This window comes from Micromesistius poutassou, assembly GCF_964030765.1.
Source record: "Micromesistius poutassou genome assembly, chromosome: 21".
NCBI lineage: Eukaryota > Metazoa > Chordata > Actinopteri > Gadiformes > Gadidae > Micromesistius > Micromesistius poutassou.
The window spans coordinates 5,609,367-5,627,740 of NC_140291.1; the positions used below are offsets into that span (position 1 = coordinate 5,609,367).

At 46.1% G+C, this 18,374-nt stretch overlaps 3 protein-coding genes across 4 annotated transcripts; all 3 read left to right on the plus strand.

Annotated features, from left to right (window-relative positions):
- Positions 1 to 544: 544 nt before the first annotated feature.
- Positions 545 to 7,741, plus strand: xrcc6 (X-ray repair complementing defective repair in Chinese hamster cells 6). 2 transcript variants are annotated; one of them, XM_084485345.1, is made up of 13 exons: positions 545 to 613; positions 904 to 993; positions 1,219 to 1,331; positions 1,711 to 1,852; positions 2,275 to 2,535; positions 3,021 to 3,207; positions 3,737 to 3,923; positions 4,530 to 4,698; positions 5,026 to 5,187; positions 5,441 to 5,570; positions 5,677 to 5,777; positions 6,154 to 6,270; positions 7,121 to 7,741. In XM_084485345.1, exons 2-13 carry the CDS (start codon positions 921 to 923, stop codon positions 7,318 to 7,320), a joined length of 1,842 nt encoding a protein of 613 aa, XP_084341471.1. In that variant the 5' UTR covers positions 545 to 613; positions 904 to 920; the 3' UTR covers positions 7,321 to 7,741. The 2 variants fall into 2 exon arrangements, with proteins under 2 accessions (XP_084341471.1, XP_084341472.1); XM_084485346.1 differs by lacking the exon at positions 545 to 613 and adding an exon at positions 683 to 766.
- A 250-nt stretch (positions 7,742 to 7,991) lies between these two features.
- LOC311366783 (GTPase IMAP family member 7-like) lies at positions 7,992 to 10,838 on the plus strand (the record flags this gene model as incomplete). Its single annotated transcript, XM_084485565.1, has 5 exons — positions 7,992 to 8,082; positions 8,355 to 8,432; positions 9,575 to 9,625; positions 9,723 to 9,773; positions 10,039 to 10,838. The coding sequence occupies 5 exons, from the start codon at positions 7,992 to 7,994 to the stop codon at positions 10,836 to 10,838; spliced, it is 1,071 nt and encodes a 356-aa protein (XP_084341691.1).
- A 963-nt stretch (positions 10,839 to 11,801) lies between these two features.
- Positions 11,802 to 18,337, plus strand: josd1 (Josephin domain containing 1). Its single transcript, XM_084485483.1, has 5 exons — positions 11,802 to 11,935; positions 12,489 to 13,460; positions 13,807 to 13,935; positions 15,782 to 15,976; positions 16,473 to 18,337. Exons 2-5 carry the CDS (start codon positions 12,970 to 12,972, stop codon positions 16,582 to 16,584), a joined length of 927 nt encoding a protein of 308 aa, XP_084341609.1. The 5' UTR covers positions 11,802 to 11,935; positions 12,489 to 12,969; the 3' UTR covers positions 16,585 to 18,337.
- Positions 18,338 to 18,374: the final 37 nt, after the last annotated feature.

Below are 18,374 nucleotides of genomic sequence, written 5' to 3' on the forward strand. Positions count from 1 at the left end.
AGCTGGGATTTAGCTACTACTACGGAACAGTAGCAGCTATCTACTGCTTTTTTAATGTGTTCTAGTTTTTATTATGCCTTATTGACTTTATATAATTCAATGTGTGCTATTTGATAATTCTGATTTATTTTATAAAATGATGCTGTTTCCCTATTTGTTTTACATTGTATTTGTTATGAATAGGCTATGCATAGGCTTATTCATACAATGTAACTACCTCCCAAACTTTTCACTGAACGACTGACAGATGTATAATGTATATATACCAATGTTATTAACAAAAACACTAATAAAAAAAACACTTTAGAAAATAACCTTTTGAGAATTAATTTAATTGACAATAAACGGATGCATTTAAACCGTTTGAGTAAGGTGATTCTTTTCTAAAAGCCTAATTTCAGAGACTAGAACGTGTTGAAGATTTTCTTTGCATGGTGCATGTGTATGTAATAACGCGCATATCTTAGTAGAGGGCAGTATCGACTTCTGTGCGTTGTTGAAACTACAATTAATGTCCCGAGAGCTCGCTAGGCGCGTTCACAATACAACGATAGCGAGCATGGTTCAAACAACAAGTCTAGGCGAATGAGTGTTGATGTATTTGTATTATAAGGTAACCTAAGGTTTTTAAAGTTTATCCACGGTCGTCGCCAGTTAAATATGTATTTTAATAAATCTGATCCGGCGAATAAGAAGCCATTGCATAGTCATAATTAGCCCAGCGATTAAAACAAGCTTGTTGACTTTGTCCGGATGAAGTGACAGAGTAAATGTGAAGCCTGTGATTGAATTTGATATGCTGTGACATTAATCATTCTCATTTTCACTCATTTTCAATCATTTTCATTGAGATTATATCCTTAACTACCTTCTGCTTACACCGTTTACCCTCGACACCACCAGGTACAGTGACAGAAGGAATGGCAGAGTGGAACGCTTTCTACCACAATGAGGAAGAAGATGAGGAGCAGGAGGAGGGAGGGGAGTCGGGAGGTACATAAACCTTATACATTCCCCACTAATAATTTTGTGTTTGTTTCTGAGACAAAGAGCCATCTTTGTCTGTTATGTCCTTGGACACATGCATATATACTTTCCTGTCTAATTCAAAGCTGTTGATTGATTTGCATATATTTGATAGGCTTTGTCATTTCGGTCGAAATCACGCATTGTAGTGTTAATTGCCTAACACTTCAATGTTTCTTTTGTTTTGTTAAGGAGACTTTAAGTTCACTGGCAGGGACAGCTTGGTATTTCTCGTCGATGCCTCCAAAGAGATGTTCATTAAAGGGGAGAATGGCGAGCCCTCTAACTTTGACATGACCATGCAGGTAAACCTCACTCGCTGGGAAATGGCCGTATTTACATATACAGTTACATTACGTATGGTTGACTGGGAGTTGTATCGATAACGTTTTTATACAGAAGAAGAATCTTGTTCTTCTTTCCATCACAGAGTATTCAGATCTTAATATTATTGTCAGTGTGTTTTATCGATAACGTTGCACCATATATAACATTTCTACTCCTCTACTTCATCTTCATCTTCATCTTCATCCTCTCCCAGCCACTTTACCACCGTAATTCTGTGTTATTTTGTTGGCCTGTTTGTGTGTGTGTGTGTGTGTGTGTGTGTGTGTGTGTGTGTGTGTGTGTGTGTGTGTGTGTGTGTGTGTGTGTGTGTGTGTGTGTGTGTGTGTGTGTGTGTAGTGCGTGCGGAGTGTGTACAGCAGCAAGATCATCAGCAGCCACCGGGACCTGGTGGCCCTGGTGTTCTATGGCACGGAGCAAAGCAAGAACCCCCGCAACTCCTTCAAACACGTGTATGTGTACCACGACCTGGACGAGCCCGGTAGGACCGCTGGAACCACACACACACACACACACACACACACACACACACACACACACACACACACACACACACACACACACACACACACACACACACACACACACACACACACATTGATCGAGCCGTTTACAAGGCATCGCAGAATCCACCCTTCAGTGGTGTCCCGTGTGGAAGGCTCCACCCAGATGCATGATGGGGCACTCGTCACAATCGACATCACTCATCCGGGGAGATGCACCGTTATGAGATTTATTGGCTCATAACGGATGTTTATAAGCTAATGTACAATGTCAATAGTTGTCAATAAATCCCACTTCCTCTCACTTCCCTCCTCCCTGGACATTGACAGGGGACAATATATTTATGTCAAATAAATTTGAAATAGAACAGCAAAAACAATATCCCCCCCTCCCCTCCAGGTGCGAAGCGGGTGCAGGACGTGGAGGCCCTGCGGGGGGACAAGGGGGCTCGCCTGGCGGAAGAGACCCTGGGTCGCGGGGGGGAGGCGGAGACGTCCCTGGGCGACGCCCTGTGGTGCTGCTCCAACCTGTACAGCGACATCAAGCTGCGGCTCTCCCACAAGCGGCTCATGCTCTTCACCTGCCGCGACCAGCCGCACGGGGGGGACGGCACGCGGGACCGCCAGGCACGCACCAAGGCCGGCGACCTGAAGGAGACCGGTAAGGTGAAGGCTGCCCGGGGAGGACGCCCGACACGGCCATGGCGTTTATAGTGGCTGTTTATGTCGTAGCATTGGTGTGGACTCGCAGTTCACACACTGAGCTTCAAAATCTCAGAGGTGCACGAGGGCCGGGATTACGTAGTTTTTAGTCTGCGCCGGCTCGCACGGTTAAAGCACAGCAACTGGATTTGTTTTTGTGGGAGGGCAGGATAGTGTCGTGGCAGGGTTGGTCGAATCCCAGCGGACCTGTTCACACATCAGGTCTTTTAGAAGGGCAGGATAGTATCGGTGGTGTCGAGGGTGATCGACTCCGGGCTACGGGAAAGGTTCTCGGTTCTGTATCTGAATTCCCGGTTAATGGCTATGGATGAAAATGTCCGCTAAATGATAAGAAAAGCAGTTGATAGCAGTAATTTGGTCCCTTGAAAAAGGTGTATTGAATTTAAACCGGTTGTCTGATCCGTCTCTCTCTTTTGTCGTCAGGCGTGGTCATCGACCTGATGCACCTGATGAGGCCGGGGGGCTTCGACGTGTCCCTGTTCTTCCGTGACGTGGTGAGCCACCAGGAGGACGAGGGAGAGCTGGGCCTGCAGCTGGAGCCTAGCCACAAGCTGGAGGACCTGCAGAAGAGGGTCCGCGCCAAGGAGCAGAAGAGGAGGACCCTGGCCAGGTAGGATGGTTATGTTCTCTCAGCTCACACCTGTATCTGCAAGTCAGACCTTTTTTAGCCGCTCCTTAATATCATGTTCATGTTGAATGCACTGCAAGTCACTTTGATAAAAGCTTAAATGACTTGATCACAGTTCTACAGTTCTACTCCTATTTTGTCGACATATGAGACAAAAAATATAGCTGTGAAATAACAATTTATTGTATTATTCACAAATGCATAATACTAATTGAGAGGATTTTTGTTTAATTTGTTTTTTCTATATTATTTTTTCTATATATTTTTTATTTTCATTATGATTCGAGGGATGTGATGTTTCAGTGATGAGCACAAAGCGGATTCATTAACACATGCCCCATACTTCTAAGACTTGGAAAAAGAGTCCTCTCAGAGCCCTGGACTCAATACTAACATTCCCACCACTACACTATTGACACTACACTACAATGAGAAACGGTGTCACCATGAACAACGGACGGCTCACGCGTCCCCGCGCCGTCTCCCCGCCCTCTGTCGCTGCGTCCCCCAGGTTGAGCCTGTGCCTGGCCGAGGGGATGAACCTGGCGGTGGGCGTGTACGCCACGGCGGTCGCCGCCCGCAAGCCGGCGCCGGTGCGTCTGAACCGCGAGAGCAACGAGGCCGTACGCAGCAAGACGCGCACATTCCACACCCAGACGGGCAGCCTGCTGCTGCCCAGCGAGGTCAAGAAGGCCCAGGTAAAGGGCCTCATCGTGTGTGTGTGTGTGTGTGTGTGTGTGTGTGTGTGTGTGTGTGTGTGTGTGTGTGTGTGTGTGTGTGTGTGTGTGTGTGTGTGTGTGTGTGTGTGTGTGTGTGTGTGTGTGTGTGTGTGTGTGTGTGTGTGTTGCTGGGTTTGATTCCCCCGACCTGTGATCCTATGATGGCATCTTATGTCTCTTTGAACCAACTTTACAGATTTTTGTTTTTGCTGTCTGGTCTGTGAACGGAAAAAACAAAGTTAAATATAAGCTACAGTTGAATTAATTAAAGAGAACGCCTCATACCTGTGCTGTGTCTTTTGCAGCTGTGTTTCCACACTGTCACCAAACAGCTTACAGTGCTTTAGTATCTAGGATACCATGGCAGAACTTAGCTACGGTTCTTGACCAGGTGCCATGGGTAACTATTCATGTTTTTAAGTGATTTGATAGGATTGGGATACACAGAAAATCCATCCGAAGAACCTGACGCAATTCAAGTCAAAATAACAATGCTGGATGAACATCGACAGTGTGTATTGTAGGGGTCCTTGGGGTCCGTGTCCTGTCTCACCCTCTGGCGTTGTGTCGCACCCTGTGCTGCAGAAGTACGGGCAGAAGCAGATCGTGATGGAGAAGGACGAGGTGGACTCCATTAAGAAGTTTGAGGACCCCGGTCTCCACCTGATCGGGTTCAAACCCATGGACAAGCTGAAGCTCCACCACCACATCCGGCCCTCGGTCTTCCTCTACCCAGAGGAGGAGCAGATCACAGGTACACTCCCACTGGACTACTACACCCCCCCGCTACACCAGCCCTGCATCAGGCAATACAGATCCACACTGTCTCCTGTCGTGGTTCACACTGGAATGTGAACCTCTAGCCCAGGGACAGACTGGGGCCTAAAAAACTAACCTGTGGGAAGTGAGACCGGCCCCAGGCGGTTTTCTATCTCGATATTAATACATTTATTAACTGATCAATGAAATTATCATTTCTGCTGAACGGGCCAGGCCGACTGGAACCAGCTGGGCAGTCTATAATTCTCCAGAGCTCACTCATCCTCCCTGTGTGTAATCCTTCCTCTCGCTCGTGGCGTAGGGAGCGCGTGTCTGTTCAACGCCCTGCTGAAGAAGTGCAGCGAGAGGCAGGTCTTCGCTGTGTGCCGGTACATCCCGCGGCGGAACAACCCGCCCAGATTCGTGGCCCTGCTGCCCCAGGTGGAGGTGCTGGACCAGGGGCAGATCCAGATCACGCCGCCAGGTACCAGACACACCAGCCAACCACGAACCGTGGCAGTGCCAAGCATTAGACGCCATTCACGCTCACTCACATGTGGGTGTGTCCATCCACCCAGTTGAATGATGGACCGATCGACATACTAGTTGGTACGGTCCACTGGGAAGGCTGGTGGGCTGATACGTCCGTCACACATTTGGATTTGAAGATTTGGATTGGGTGACATGAACATTATGTGTGTAGTGATGTCATGTCCTCTGCCGTTTTTGCGTTCAAGGCTTCAACGCGATCTTCCTCCCCTTCGCTGATGACATCAGGACTCTAGATCTGCCCCCCTGTCCGGGAGCCTCCAACCTCCAAGTGCAGAAGATGAAGGAGATTGTGTCCAAGATTCGGTTCAAATACAAGTAGCCATCTAAAGAGCCATCTAAAAATCCAAAAGTTGCTGTTAATGTAAATGGAGACTGTAAAGGAGTACACAAAAATAATTGTGTGTGTGTGTGTGTGTTGCAGGAGTGACTCTTTTGAGAACCCCGTCATTCAGCAGCACTTCAGGAATCTGGAGGCCCTTGCCCTGGACATGATGGCGCCAGAGAACATTGAGGACTTCATCAGTAAGATCCTTTTACACTACACTACCCAGGCTGCACTGCTGCTCACTATAGGCCAGCACTTCATGTCACTCCACGCAATCCCTGCTTCTCTCTTTGCTTTCTCCTGTTGGTTCTGTTCCCTCTCCCACAGTTTGTCCCTTCCTTTCTCTCCATCTTTCTCACTCTATTCCTTTCTTTCAAGCTTAGTCTGCTCTTTGTTTTAGTTTCCTTCCCCATCACTGTCATTCTCTCTAGCTTTGCCGCACTCTCCTTCTCTCTTGTGGCTTTCATTCCTTCGTCACCCCTCACTTTGTTATCCCCACCAACTCGCCCACTCTTGAGCTGCCTCGATCTTCCCTGTTTGACGGTTCCTCTCTCCTGCCCTGCCTCCTCCCAGTGCCCAAGGCTGAGCAGATGGACCGGCGTCTGGGCCCACTGGCCCAAGAGTTCAAAGACCTGGTCTATCCCGCGGGGTACAACCCAGACAGCAAGCCAGCCGCCAAGCGCAAACCCGGTACGAACACGTTTATTCTGCTTCTCAAGAACCTGTCCTTTTACCGCCAGGTGTGGTGTTGTTCGGCTGAGCCATTTCAAAATTGACCATATGGTGACATTACATGTGTGCATGTCCACACAGATGTATAATGGATGGTTCTTCCGACCAGTTTGTGCGGCCCACTGGGCAGTGCTGGTGGGTTGATTGGTCCATCACACATCCTGGTGCACCCTCCCATCTGTGATGTCACTACAGGGAAATGCCGTGCAATTGCCAATCCGCATCACACCTGGTGGTAAAATAGGGGCCTTTTCATGGCCTTTTTCTATTTGCTTACAATGGGGGCCCCTGATTCAGAATAAAAGTGTTGTGCTTGAACAAATCCTTTTCATGCCGACAGTTGTCCTTGAGCCATTCTGTTGGGCTAACCCAGAATTTAGTCATCCCCTGCAGCCAAGTCTCGACTTGAATCATCCATTCATACTTCTTCTTTTTAACATTTTTACTCGCTTAATCTTCACGTCTTACCATCTGGTTTTTGATGAGCGGACTTCCTATTGGTGCTTGCATAGAAACACATGTTTGTAAATGTTCCAGAGTTCAAGTGCATACGCTGAACCAAAAGAGTAAATAGCTCAAGAAAAAGTGATCTCCTCTTTCAAGTTAGTACCTGGGCGCCCTTTCACAGTCAGAATGAATGACACAAACAAACGAGACTGAATATCCAACCGGAAAAGGGGTCTTTAAGGGTTTCAAAAGGTTTAATTTATCTCTAAATATTATAATGCATTTCAAAATAATTTATCATCATTCAGTGTGTCATCTTACTTTAATATTCTTGTATTGCTTTGGTGTGGTGTGTGTGCAGCTGACGGAGGGGGCGGAGCTGACAAGAAGCCCAAGGTGGAGCTACAGGAGGCGGATTTGAGGCAGCACATCGAGGAGGGCACCATCGGGAAGCTGACGGTTCCTGTGCTGAAGGACGCGTGCAAGCAGTTCGGTGTCCGCACCACCGGCACCAAGAAACAGGAACTGATTGATGCGCTGAAAGCGAAACTAGCGCCTTAGCACGAGAGACGTGGCTAAGCTTAAGTTGTTAAAATATCTTTGACAAAATAGATAGGAGGGTTTTTTTTTTTTTTTTTTATAATTGAAGAGTTTGCGAAAAGATGATGGGATGTTAAAAAAAATAAAAAATTCAGTGTAACATGTTCTGTCCTTGTGTTGTATTGTCAGAAAGCACTTCCAATAACATGGATTTTCCGCTCAGCCAGTTATTTGTAAAGTACTTCATCGTTTTTTTGGAGCTATTAAAATGTTCACTGTGTGTGTGTGTGTGTGTGTGTGTGTGTGTATGATCGAGCAAGTCTGACTTTTTTTAACGAAAAAAAAACAGTGTTCCGCATTGTTTGAAACGACTGTCAATGATGCCAAACTATCAGTTCATTTTTTGTAACAAAGATGTGTGTTCATATGGAATAAAACCCCACTTCTCAGCGTTTCGTTTCGTTTGTCCTTTGTTGAAAAAGCGTTCATGCGCTCAAGGGGAGTTTCGATGTTCGTCAGTTGTCTGATAACTAAGTGGGTCTGTCTGAACTTAAGAGGTCATCGTGGGATTGGATTGGTTGCATAATCTTTCATCAAGGTAAATAAAGCACACAGAGAGCACGCTGCGGCCCCAGCTCCGCTCTTCACACTGAAGAGACTGGAGAGCTGCTGAAGCAGCAGCACCAGGCGCTATGGAGTGTGACTGTCTGGCAGACAGTGTCTGCACAGCCACTTCTACGAGTTGTCAAGATTGGATGACCTATATCGACGTTCTTTTCCCGGGTAAGGATGCTTTTAAGAGGGGACAACGTTGACATGCAATAAGCGATTACAGCGAGTATATCTGTGATAAGTGAAACGTAGGAGAACTTTTATAGACGTGTTGGGAAGAATATTGAATTTGAGGTGTTCAAATACAGATGAGACTCCTCGAACTTTTCTTGACATGTGTATAATTTTGTGTGTGTATTCCATTTTGCGTTAAAACGTAAAACCCCATTGATCAAATGAATCCCTTGCTGACCACATGATGTTTTCACTTCTCCATTATGTAGACCTGTGGCAGTTCCTCAGCAGCGGCATCACTGCTGTTCTGGCCGTCTCTGGTTTTTCTTTCTACATGTTGACCCACGGTTCGTCCTACTTAACATCTAATCAACATCACTATTCAGAAAGAGCCTGAATTGCTCCTTATGTCTCATTGATCAGCCTGATAGGAAGGATATTGTACAAGTAACATGGGGTGTTTACAAGCTTCCAAAACATGATCAAATCCCAAATTATCTAAAATCAGTGATATGGACTTTCTGTGTCAGCCCTTATCAGATGGCCGATTCTTCTCTTAAGCACCCCTTCCCCTCCCCTATAGTTCAGCCACATTGACCCCCCTACCCCCATATACAGCTGCTGTAGGCTTTCAACATATGCCTCTGGTGTGTTCCTATCCTGGAAGGACCCTGTGCCCTACACAGACATCCCACACAACAATGCCTTCTGTATTGAAGCCCTCGTGGCCTTTGCTTGCGTGTTGCTTGGTCAGAGCACCATACCATCGGCTACCACGGATAATGCTCCATGGCCAACCCCTCAGCGCAAAGTGCCCTGCAGGCGGCCCCAACATAAATGCTTTGAACACCACTCAAAAGCCCTGCTAGGAAGTGTTCAATCAAGCCCTGTGCCTCCAAAGGGACTGCCTGTGACAGCGCTGCATGGCAGTTCCGTCTGCACCCATCCTTGCAAGGGTTACAATATACCACAGTGCTTTGACATAAACGAAAAACAGAACAAACATATTGGGTTAAACTGAAAATAAACATATTCTAAAGAAAAGTAAGGGTTTCAAAATCTCACTGAAAATAGCCAGGGTTTCAAAATGAGGTCTTTCATCTTTTATACATTTTATTTTATCCATTTATGGATTTTTGGAAGACAAACACAGACACAATATTCTGCTGGGTCCACACTCAATATCAGTGTCTGAAACACTATCTAACTATCGGCCATCCTGAAATAAGATCAATCCCAAACCATGGCGACTCAGCACAAACCAATGCTTTTTTTGTTTTTTATTGTTGCATAAATGCACCAGTGCACTCGCACTGGGTCGCACACACACACCTAGTACACACTGTTGCCAAGCAGACAAGTTTTCAACTCGGGATTCTATTGAGCAGATTGTTGTTAATCTTTTAAAACATTGAATAAAAGTTCTTGATCTTGTTGAACTCATACTGCTACTCTGCTATGCCCTGGTCTGTCTGTCTTTCTGTTTCAGGAATGTTCTCTCTGTGGAGCGGGGTCAGCTTTTTGATTGGCGCCATCCGTGGTAATATGTCAGATCAATGTGTCATGATCATATGTTATTTCTTCATTAAAATAACAAAACACTGATTGTGATTGCTTTCTCTTGTATTTTGCTGTAGGAATATTCAAAGTAGTTACCTGGTCATCTAAACTTTGGCGTTTTTTTACTGGTGAGAAAACTCTGTTTACTGTCTGTTTACAAGATTGTTTACAAGTTTTATTCCACCCTTCATTTCCGTAATTGTTGTCATGTCTCATGTGATATCATGTCAAACGTTCTGTCCCCCTCATTTCAGCATCTCTGCAGTACGCGAGGCAATGCTTCGAGGCTGTCCTCACGTTACGCCAAAACACCACACGTAAGTCTTGTTAAACACCCTGTCAGTCGCGGTGCCTCTGCTCTGTCCGCTCACCCTGAGTCTCTGTCCTCTGCAGCAGCCAATAAGGGCCACTCCTCCTCCTCCTCCTCCACAACCAGCAGCACCAGCTCCCTGCTTGGCCAGACGACGGGCCCTCCGCTCGCCCGGTCGCTGAGCCTCAATGACCCAGGCCTGAGGCTGCTCCTGCTGGGGCCCTCTGGCGCCGGGCGTACCCAGCTGGCGGACGCCTTGCTGGGCTGCGCCGATGACCGTGCCCCCTGGTCGTCGTCCTCCTCAGGCACCGTGATGGAGAGCGTCCAGCGGCGGGCGCTGGTGGACGGGCGGGAGGTGACGGTGGTCGACACACCAGATCTGCTGGGCGAACGTGGGAACGATTGGAAGGCCAGGGAGGCCCTCAGGAGCCTGCAGCTGTCCAGCCCGGGGCCCCATGCGGTGCTGCTGGTGATCCGGGTGCCGGGCGCTGCAGGATGTGTGGATCAGGACGCCGCTCTGGCCGTCAGGGCCACCCTGGCTCTGTTTGGAGCGGGCGTGGCGGGGCACGTCTTCACCGTGTTTACCCACGCCGACAGCCTGGCCCCGGGGCAGACGCTGGCCACGCTGCTGGGGGCCGACGCTGGGGGACTCAGGGCCGCGCTCTCTCTGTGTGGCCTGAGGGCTGAGCTGGTGGACAACGGTGTGCACTGCCCCCCAGAGGACCGGAGGAGGATGTGTGTGCGGCTGTTGGAGCGGCTGGAGGAGATGAGGGCACTCAGTGGCCACTTCGTCCATGAACTTCAAGCGAGAGAAGAGCGCATGAAGGAAGAACTGCTAGCCGATATGAGCTCTGAGCTGGCGGGGAAACTAGGGAGCATGTAAACATTGTGTGTGTGTGTGTGTGTGTGTGTGTGTGTGTGTGTGTGTGTGTGTGTGTGTGTGTGTGTGTGTGTGTGTGTGTGTGTGTGTGTGTGTGTGTGTGTGTGAAATGGAAGAAACAAGATTAAATTGTGATGAATTCACTTGTGTTTGAGGGGATAAAATGTGTTTTCTTCTTTAAAAGTGCAGTTTGTAGGATTTGGCTGCATTTAGCAAAGAGGTTTAGTTGTTTAAATTGTATTTATTGAATTAGTCTGTTAAAATTATAGATCATAGTGAACAAGTAAGATAGGGATCTTAAGATAAGATAGCGTTCTCTCCAGAGCTGTTTGAAACATGATATGTGACAGTGAAAGAAATAATGAGAGTTACTGGTTTGCCAGCATTCTTTATGATTATTGGATGTGATTTTATTGGCAACATTATTAAAAACGCTATCAATCAACATTGCTTACAGATATTAATGTGTAGTTTTAAGCTACGAGCTGGTTGAAATGTTTTGTATTTCCACTTAAATAATATCATTGTTGTTATCTGCTGTCACTTTTCATGTCGGTTATTGTCATACATTTGCTTTTGAGAAACTTTATTTTGGTTTGCGGTCTTGTCCAATGTCTCATGTCAGACTTAAACGCTTGCATGTCTTGCACGTTATATGATATATCATATTCAAAACTAAAATGTTGCAAGGGGGGTCGGTCAATGAAGGTCAGCATAAAACAAAGTCAAAATATTTTTGAAAAAAAAACTCGTGCATTAAACTGATATCTACTTTTAGAATCGGATGTGGTGCTTCCACTAAACGTAAATTGTGGAATATTTTGTTCACGCCCCATTTGAGATGAAAATAAACGAAAATCTAGGGTTTCGTAGTCCCTGGGGAGGGACTACAGTACGCACTTCGTACTGACGCAGGCTATGACAGCAAACATGAAGCCAATGGCGATGTGCGCATGTCCGTGTTGAGGGAGACTAGAGAGTGCTACACGGAAAAGTGGCACAAGACAAAGAACTGACCAACCCCAGGAAAAGAGGATATACCCTACCCGGTTGAACGGATTATGCCAGTTTAGCTACCGTAACATCTCACAAGAGGGGAGGTAAGTGGCTCAGAGAAAATAAAGGTTGATCGGGACTGGTTTATTACGCTATCAGACTAGTGTCACGTAGGGTCCACAACGAAGGACCGAGAAGGCACGGACGATTTAGGTTACTTTCTTTAAATTGTATGGTTACTAGTGTATTCAAGAACATACAGGTTTGTTAGCCCAAAGGATTCCTTAATTCTAAATTTGAATTGTTGGTTTCAGGCGTTGTTAAAATAGCCAGCTGCCAAACAAGCTACGGGTGTCCAATCAGAGCTTAGAGCAGAATATGTTTACCTTCCTCACGTTTGTCTAGGCTGATTGAAGTAGCAGGCTGTGAAGCCACCGAGGTAGCTTTAATGCTGTTACCTTGCTTAGTCACTGACATCAATAAGACCAGCCCCCCCACCCCTATCCTTTTCTGTCCTTCTCTCAGCTGTTTTCAAACCACCTCTTTCAGCATCAGCATCTGTGTCTCTCTCTCTCTCTCTCTCTCTCTCTCTCTCTCTCTCTCTCTCTCTCTCTCTCTCTCTCTCTCTCTCTCTCTCTCTCTCTCTCTGTGTTCCAGCGGTTCTCTTTCCTGGTGGTTGCCCTTCTGGAAAAAGAAAGAGCTGTCAACACACGCAGGCGATAGAAGAGGCGGAATACAGGGATCAACTCGAAGGTGTTCTATGGTGGAGTCAGCATGACTTGGACGATTGTCTGCTCGTCCGTCAAGTTCGACAGGATTACAATTGCTTTGAAAAAACCCTGCTTCTTTAGTCAGTATACCTTTTGAGGTTACGCCAACCACCGAATGAAAAAAACAGTGTTATTATAACCATAACCTTTACCTTTCTGGACACACACGCATACTTTTTGAAGACCACCACCAGGTGTGCTTTACTAGCGCAATCCCCCCCTACCCCAAACTGCCGTGGCTTGAAGGTTACCATGGCAATTGTTAGCATGGCAGCAGCAGCATCAGCATGGATGTTCGCGGTGTGGTTGTGAGGGCGGTGCTGTGGGGGTGACGGTGGCTGCCGTGCAGTTGGTGGGTGGAGCCAGAGATGGGCAGCGCTCCGTATTCAGCCAGTGAGTGGAAGTGCAGGGGGCGGGGGGGGCTTCAGGACCTGGGCTGTATGCCCTGGAAGGTCAGCAAGCAGAAAACATACGTGACCACGCCTGGGGGAGGTGGAGGAGAGGGGATGCTGGGGGGGTCGAGGGGGGGCGGAGGAGGAGGAGGAGGAGGAGGAGGAGGCGGCGGCGGTGGAGGACGAGGAGGAGGAGACGTGGAGAGGCGGAGGAGGAGGAGGAGCAGTAGAGATCCCAAGGACTCCCAACAGCAACAGCCAGATCTATCCTCTTCCTCCTCCTCGTCCCTCACGCCGTCGGCTCCGCCCCCTGGCGACCCCCCAGCCCCGCCGCCGCCGCCGGCCGCCGCCATTGTCATCTACCACGAGAAGCAGCGGAGGGAGCTGTGCGCCCTGCACGCGCTCAACAACGTCTTCCAGGACGGCACGGCGTTCAGCCGCGACGCGCTGCAGGAGATCAGCCAGAGGTGAGGGGGAACACACTGGGGTTGGCCATCTTTGAGGCTCAATGCAGATTCTGCCCAAAGGCTGCACTTAGTTTGTTTTGGTGTCCTCCCTCGGTCCCCTTTGCTTTCTCACTCGCATACGCTCATTTCTAGTAACATCGTCAGCCATATTGAATTTGGCCTTTACTAACATTCACCTGCATGTCTACTTTCTCTTTCTCCCTCTCTCCCCCTTGTTTTCTTCCTCTTGCTCCCTCTCTTGTTCTCATGTTCCCTTGACTCTTCATTCTGTAGTTTGAGGTATTTTCATGACTGTGTGGTAGTTGATGTCTTTGTGTCTTTTTCTGTTTTACTCACACCCGTGCAGACTCGCTCCCAGCACTCTGGTGACGCCGCACAAGAAGAGCATGCTGGGAAATGGAAACTATGACGTCAACGTCATCATGGCCGCCCTGCAGACCCGCGGGTTCGAAGCTGTGTGGTGGGACAAGAGAAGGTATGTGAGGGTCCAAGCAGTCACTCAGATATAATCGTTTTTCATTACTTGGGTTATAGCCAAACTCCTTACCTTCTTAAAACCTAACCTTTTAAGAAGTTTTGTTAAGGTTGTTCCACTCCCAAACGAAACATTGATCCCTAAAGTCATCCACAGTCATCCACGTAAAGAGGCCGTACCCCCTTACCAGCTTTTCATGAGCTTCATCTGAATAAACTGCTTGACGCTTTGAATAAAAGCATCTCGATGACTAAATAGAAAACGTTCATAATCGATCACGATCATAATTGCCATTATCCCTTAGTTTTAGAAATGGTAGTCCTCTTTACTTGAGTCAATCAAGTCAACATTGTCCCTTTTTCCATGAGAGCTATTTTGGTCTTGGTTCGCTGTGAAGGAAAAGAGAACAGGTTGCAAGTAACGGCTGCTTGTGTAGCGCTTATTGTGCTCATGTTTTGTGGTTTTGAAAAAAAACAACTGCAAAAGGCTTTGTCAGGTTTTGTGGGGGAACCAACAAAACGCTTTCTACTGAGTGAGGACATCTGGAATGATTGTTCAGAAACCACTGCCGATGTTTTTTTTTTTTATTGTTTGGTGTTTTCACTTTCAACTGCCAACTGTCTGTTGATTACATCATAAGTCAGCTGGCGTTGGTATACGTGATGATGAACAACTTGAATAAAAGCATCTGGTTCAGGAAGGAATTAACATTACTAAGATAAGAAAATATGAAGATTGTCTAAATAATTTAAACTGACTATTGAAATGACTTTTACCGTGAGTGCTTTATGAGTTTTTTTTATTTCAGAGTTTTATGCAATGTGCAGGACATCACATGTTCAGTCCCTACATTTAAATGATTGTGAAGAGGTATGGGTCAACTACGTAGTGAGAATTATAGACCTTAGGTAAAAAATAATAATAGTATTACTTGAGGTTATAGGTAAGCACTTCTTCTATAAAAATCGTTTTATCCTCTTATTTCCTATCTAGTTCTTTACTTCCACCAAAAACGAGCTGTCTTAAGTCTTGATTGGCTGAGAACAATGAAACAGGAAGATGTATTTCTGATTGTGAGCGACAATCAGCAGAGACAAATTACTCAACTCACTCAACTCTCTGTGACAATAGGCACCCAATCTAGGTTCATCTTTATCAGCACAGTCATGGACTCAGTGTCTAAACAATAGCCCATATCTTGTTTTTAAAGTGTCCAAAGGGTTGGATTATAGATAATTAGACCTGGACACATAATGCTGCCATAAGACTCCCCATCAAAATGTTAGTATTTTTGCTATTTTCTCCATCATAAGTGCTTACATTTCCATTGCATCAGTTATCAACCAGTGGTAATCATTGATTGTCACATGTACGTTACCTTCAATACCTTGGGACATCGAATCAATTGAGTAAACTTTGTATGCCTGGTAAACAACGACAGCCACATCAAGGTATGCAGTGCAGCTTTAATATGTGTGCCGGATGGTTGACAGATTATTGGCAATAATTGTATCGGGGTTGGGGGGGGGGGGGGGGCAATGGACACATGGGGACAGGCTGTGGCTCATCCCTTTCAAGGTCACACCAAAATAAAAATGGTTTAAACAGGTTATGCCTCCAGCATCCTTTTTCTAATCAGAGCTTGCCGTTCAGCATGTCATTTAATATTATTATTATTTAAAAAAATATATTCCAGGGTTGGGAGAAATATAATATCTACCAATACCAATATTGGAATAAAGGTATCTAACAAGACATGTTATATCGGTGCATCCCTGATTTAGGAACCGCTAGTCTCAGCTTCCTGGAGTGTGAACTCATTTTGTGCTCCTGTGTGGTTGTGCAGGGACGTGGGCAGCATCGCTGTGTCCAACGTGACGGGCTACATCCTCAACGTACCATCCAACCTGCGCTGGGGCCCGCTGCGGCTGCCGCTCAAACGCCAACACTGGATCGGCGTGAGGGAGGTGGGCGGAGTCTACTACAACCTGGACTCCAAGTTGCGTGGGCCCCACCCCATCGGCAGCGCGGATGAGCTCAGGTATAGTGTGTGTGTCTATGTGTCAGTCTGACTGGTAACCTGTTTAAACCATTTTTATGACTGACTGACTCATTTAGAAACTGTCCTTAAAATTGATTAAGCTAGATGAGAAGCAAAACTACTAGTTATTTTGCAATATGCCGCTACCTTTTATGTTTATGTGCAGGGTATTTATAACAGATAATAGACCACTGTGTTGCTATGTTTTCATTGAGATGACCAAACATGGGTCACGCTTGTGTTGTTGTCAGCCTTTAAACGCTGCAGAGTACCTAAAGGGTGGACCGTGGAACCATCAGCTGGCATTCACACTGGGAGGGTCCCAGGTTTTGTAGTGGCAGGAAATGGAGTTGCCGGTGTACGTACCGAAGCCCCCAGACGGCTGGCTCCGTCTTTGTTGACGTTGGACGGGACTATAAAGAGCAGCCAGACTGTATTCTCACTTATCGCCTCTGTGCTCTTTCCTCTTCACTTTCCTCTGTGTTCAACGTGACAGGAAGTTCCTGCGCCACCAGCTGCGTGGGAAAAACTGTGAGCTGCTATTGGTCGTCTCGGAGGAAGTGGAGTCACACCAGACCTGGATGTCCCACAACAGTGGAGCAGAGTGAAGTGGCCAATCACATCTCACGCTGGCGTTCAGGACAGGCCGAACCGGCCAATCACAGCTTTCGACGAAGAGGAAGCAAGGGTTGTGCATAGCCAATCAAAAAGATGCACAAGATGCACGGGGCAGACAACTTTTTTCCTGCTTCTGGTATTGGTTTGTTTTGTTTTGTTTTGGGTTGCAGTTCCATTTCTGGACTCTTGGAATCAATGAGACCCAAAGCAATGAAGGAAGCGAATGCATACATTCAAACCTTACTCAAATCTTTATACAGACATACATATCTACCTACAGGGAGATCACTAAGAATCACATATTTGTAACACAAGTCAAATTTATAAGCGTATTATTTCAGTATCTGGTATTGCTATGTTTTTTTTATATATATATATATATATCTATATATACTGACTATTTTTAAATGTCGGTTTTGATTTATTTTGTACATCGTACAGCTTCCCAAAGTGCTGGAACTCAAGCTGTATGTCCAATGAAGCCATGTGTCTGATCTTCAAGCTTTCGACCACACCTATGTGTCTTCTTTGAGTCCTTCACTCTGTTTGTGGTTTTCTCTCTGTCTCTGTCTCTCACTCTCACTCTCCCTTTAACCAGAACTATGTCCTTCTTGACTGACACTGTCTGTCACCTCTTTCTCTCTCCTGCTACCTTTGGACATCCTCGTTCGCCCACCCTCGCCCAGTACATTGTATCGCACCTTCCTGCACCAGTCAGTACAGAGACTGCCCACACAACAGGGTGTTTTTTATTTAAATGTTTTTGTCCGTTTTTTTATGGCAACAAGGCCATGAAACACCCTGGGCCAAAATATGCTCCCATCTTGTGGATGATTGTCTGTTCTTGTGAGATGCTGGGGTCAGTCCTAACAGAGCACAGCAGCCCTTTCAAGCCCCGTAGGTCTAGAGTCTTAGACGTTTTACACCCAGAAAAACAACAATCGGTCATTAATAGTGAGTTAAGTACAGGGGTGGAGAACGTCGCTCCAAATACGTGTTGATGTTACAGTGTCCGTGCAGATGTGTCGTGGTTGGATTTCGATGTGCGTCACGTTACCAGAAGGGAAGTCGTTGTCGTTTTTTATAGAGGGAAAAAGAGGGTTTAGGTACCACATTGAGAATTATCTTGATATCCTACGAGTCCTGAAGAATATTCTATTCTGAAAGATTATGACTTTGGAAAGAGGAAGTTTGAAGTGAAAGCTTGGTGTGTTTTTGGAGAGTTGCAGAGATTTGCCTTGATGCCGGCTGTGATCATAGAAGCATTGTCTTAAGAGGAAATGTTATTCATGTACAGACAGTATGTGTTCTTTCAATGATGATATTGGCCTTAACTTGTTTACATCGTAAATAACGTATGTTTATCTCAAAATGGGACTGTTTAGTTTCATTACCAAATCCTAACCCTAAAAAAAGGGCATTTTCAAATACTACAATTTATTTTATTTTATATCAAGGGTTGTTTAAGTGTGATGCAATCAAGAGAAGCTGGGATTTTTTGTGGCCATCCGATTTTTCTTTGGAAGAAACTTTATTTTTATTTTGCTCCCAAATGTGATCATTAATACCATTTATAAGTTTTGAGGTTACAATGTCCAACTCTGAGCAGCAGGCTCATATCATTACACTAAGTGTTACAGATATCAGTGGGTTTAATGTTGGATATGACATTCCTCCTCAATCATTGGTTCCCAGAGTCTGTTTTCATTATGTCTCTTTCCCCTTTCTTTCCTTTTCACAGAAATAAAAAAAAATCTTATAATGGCACTTTATGAATATC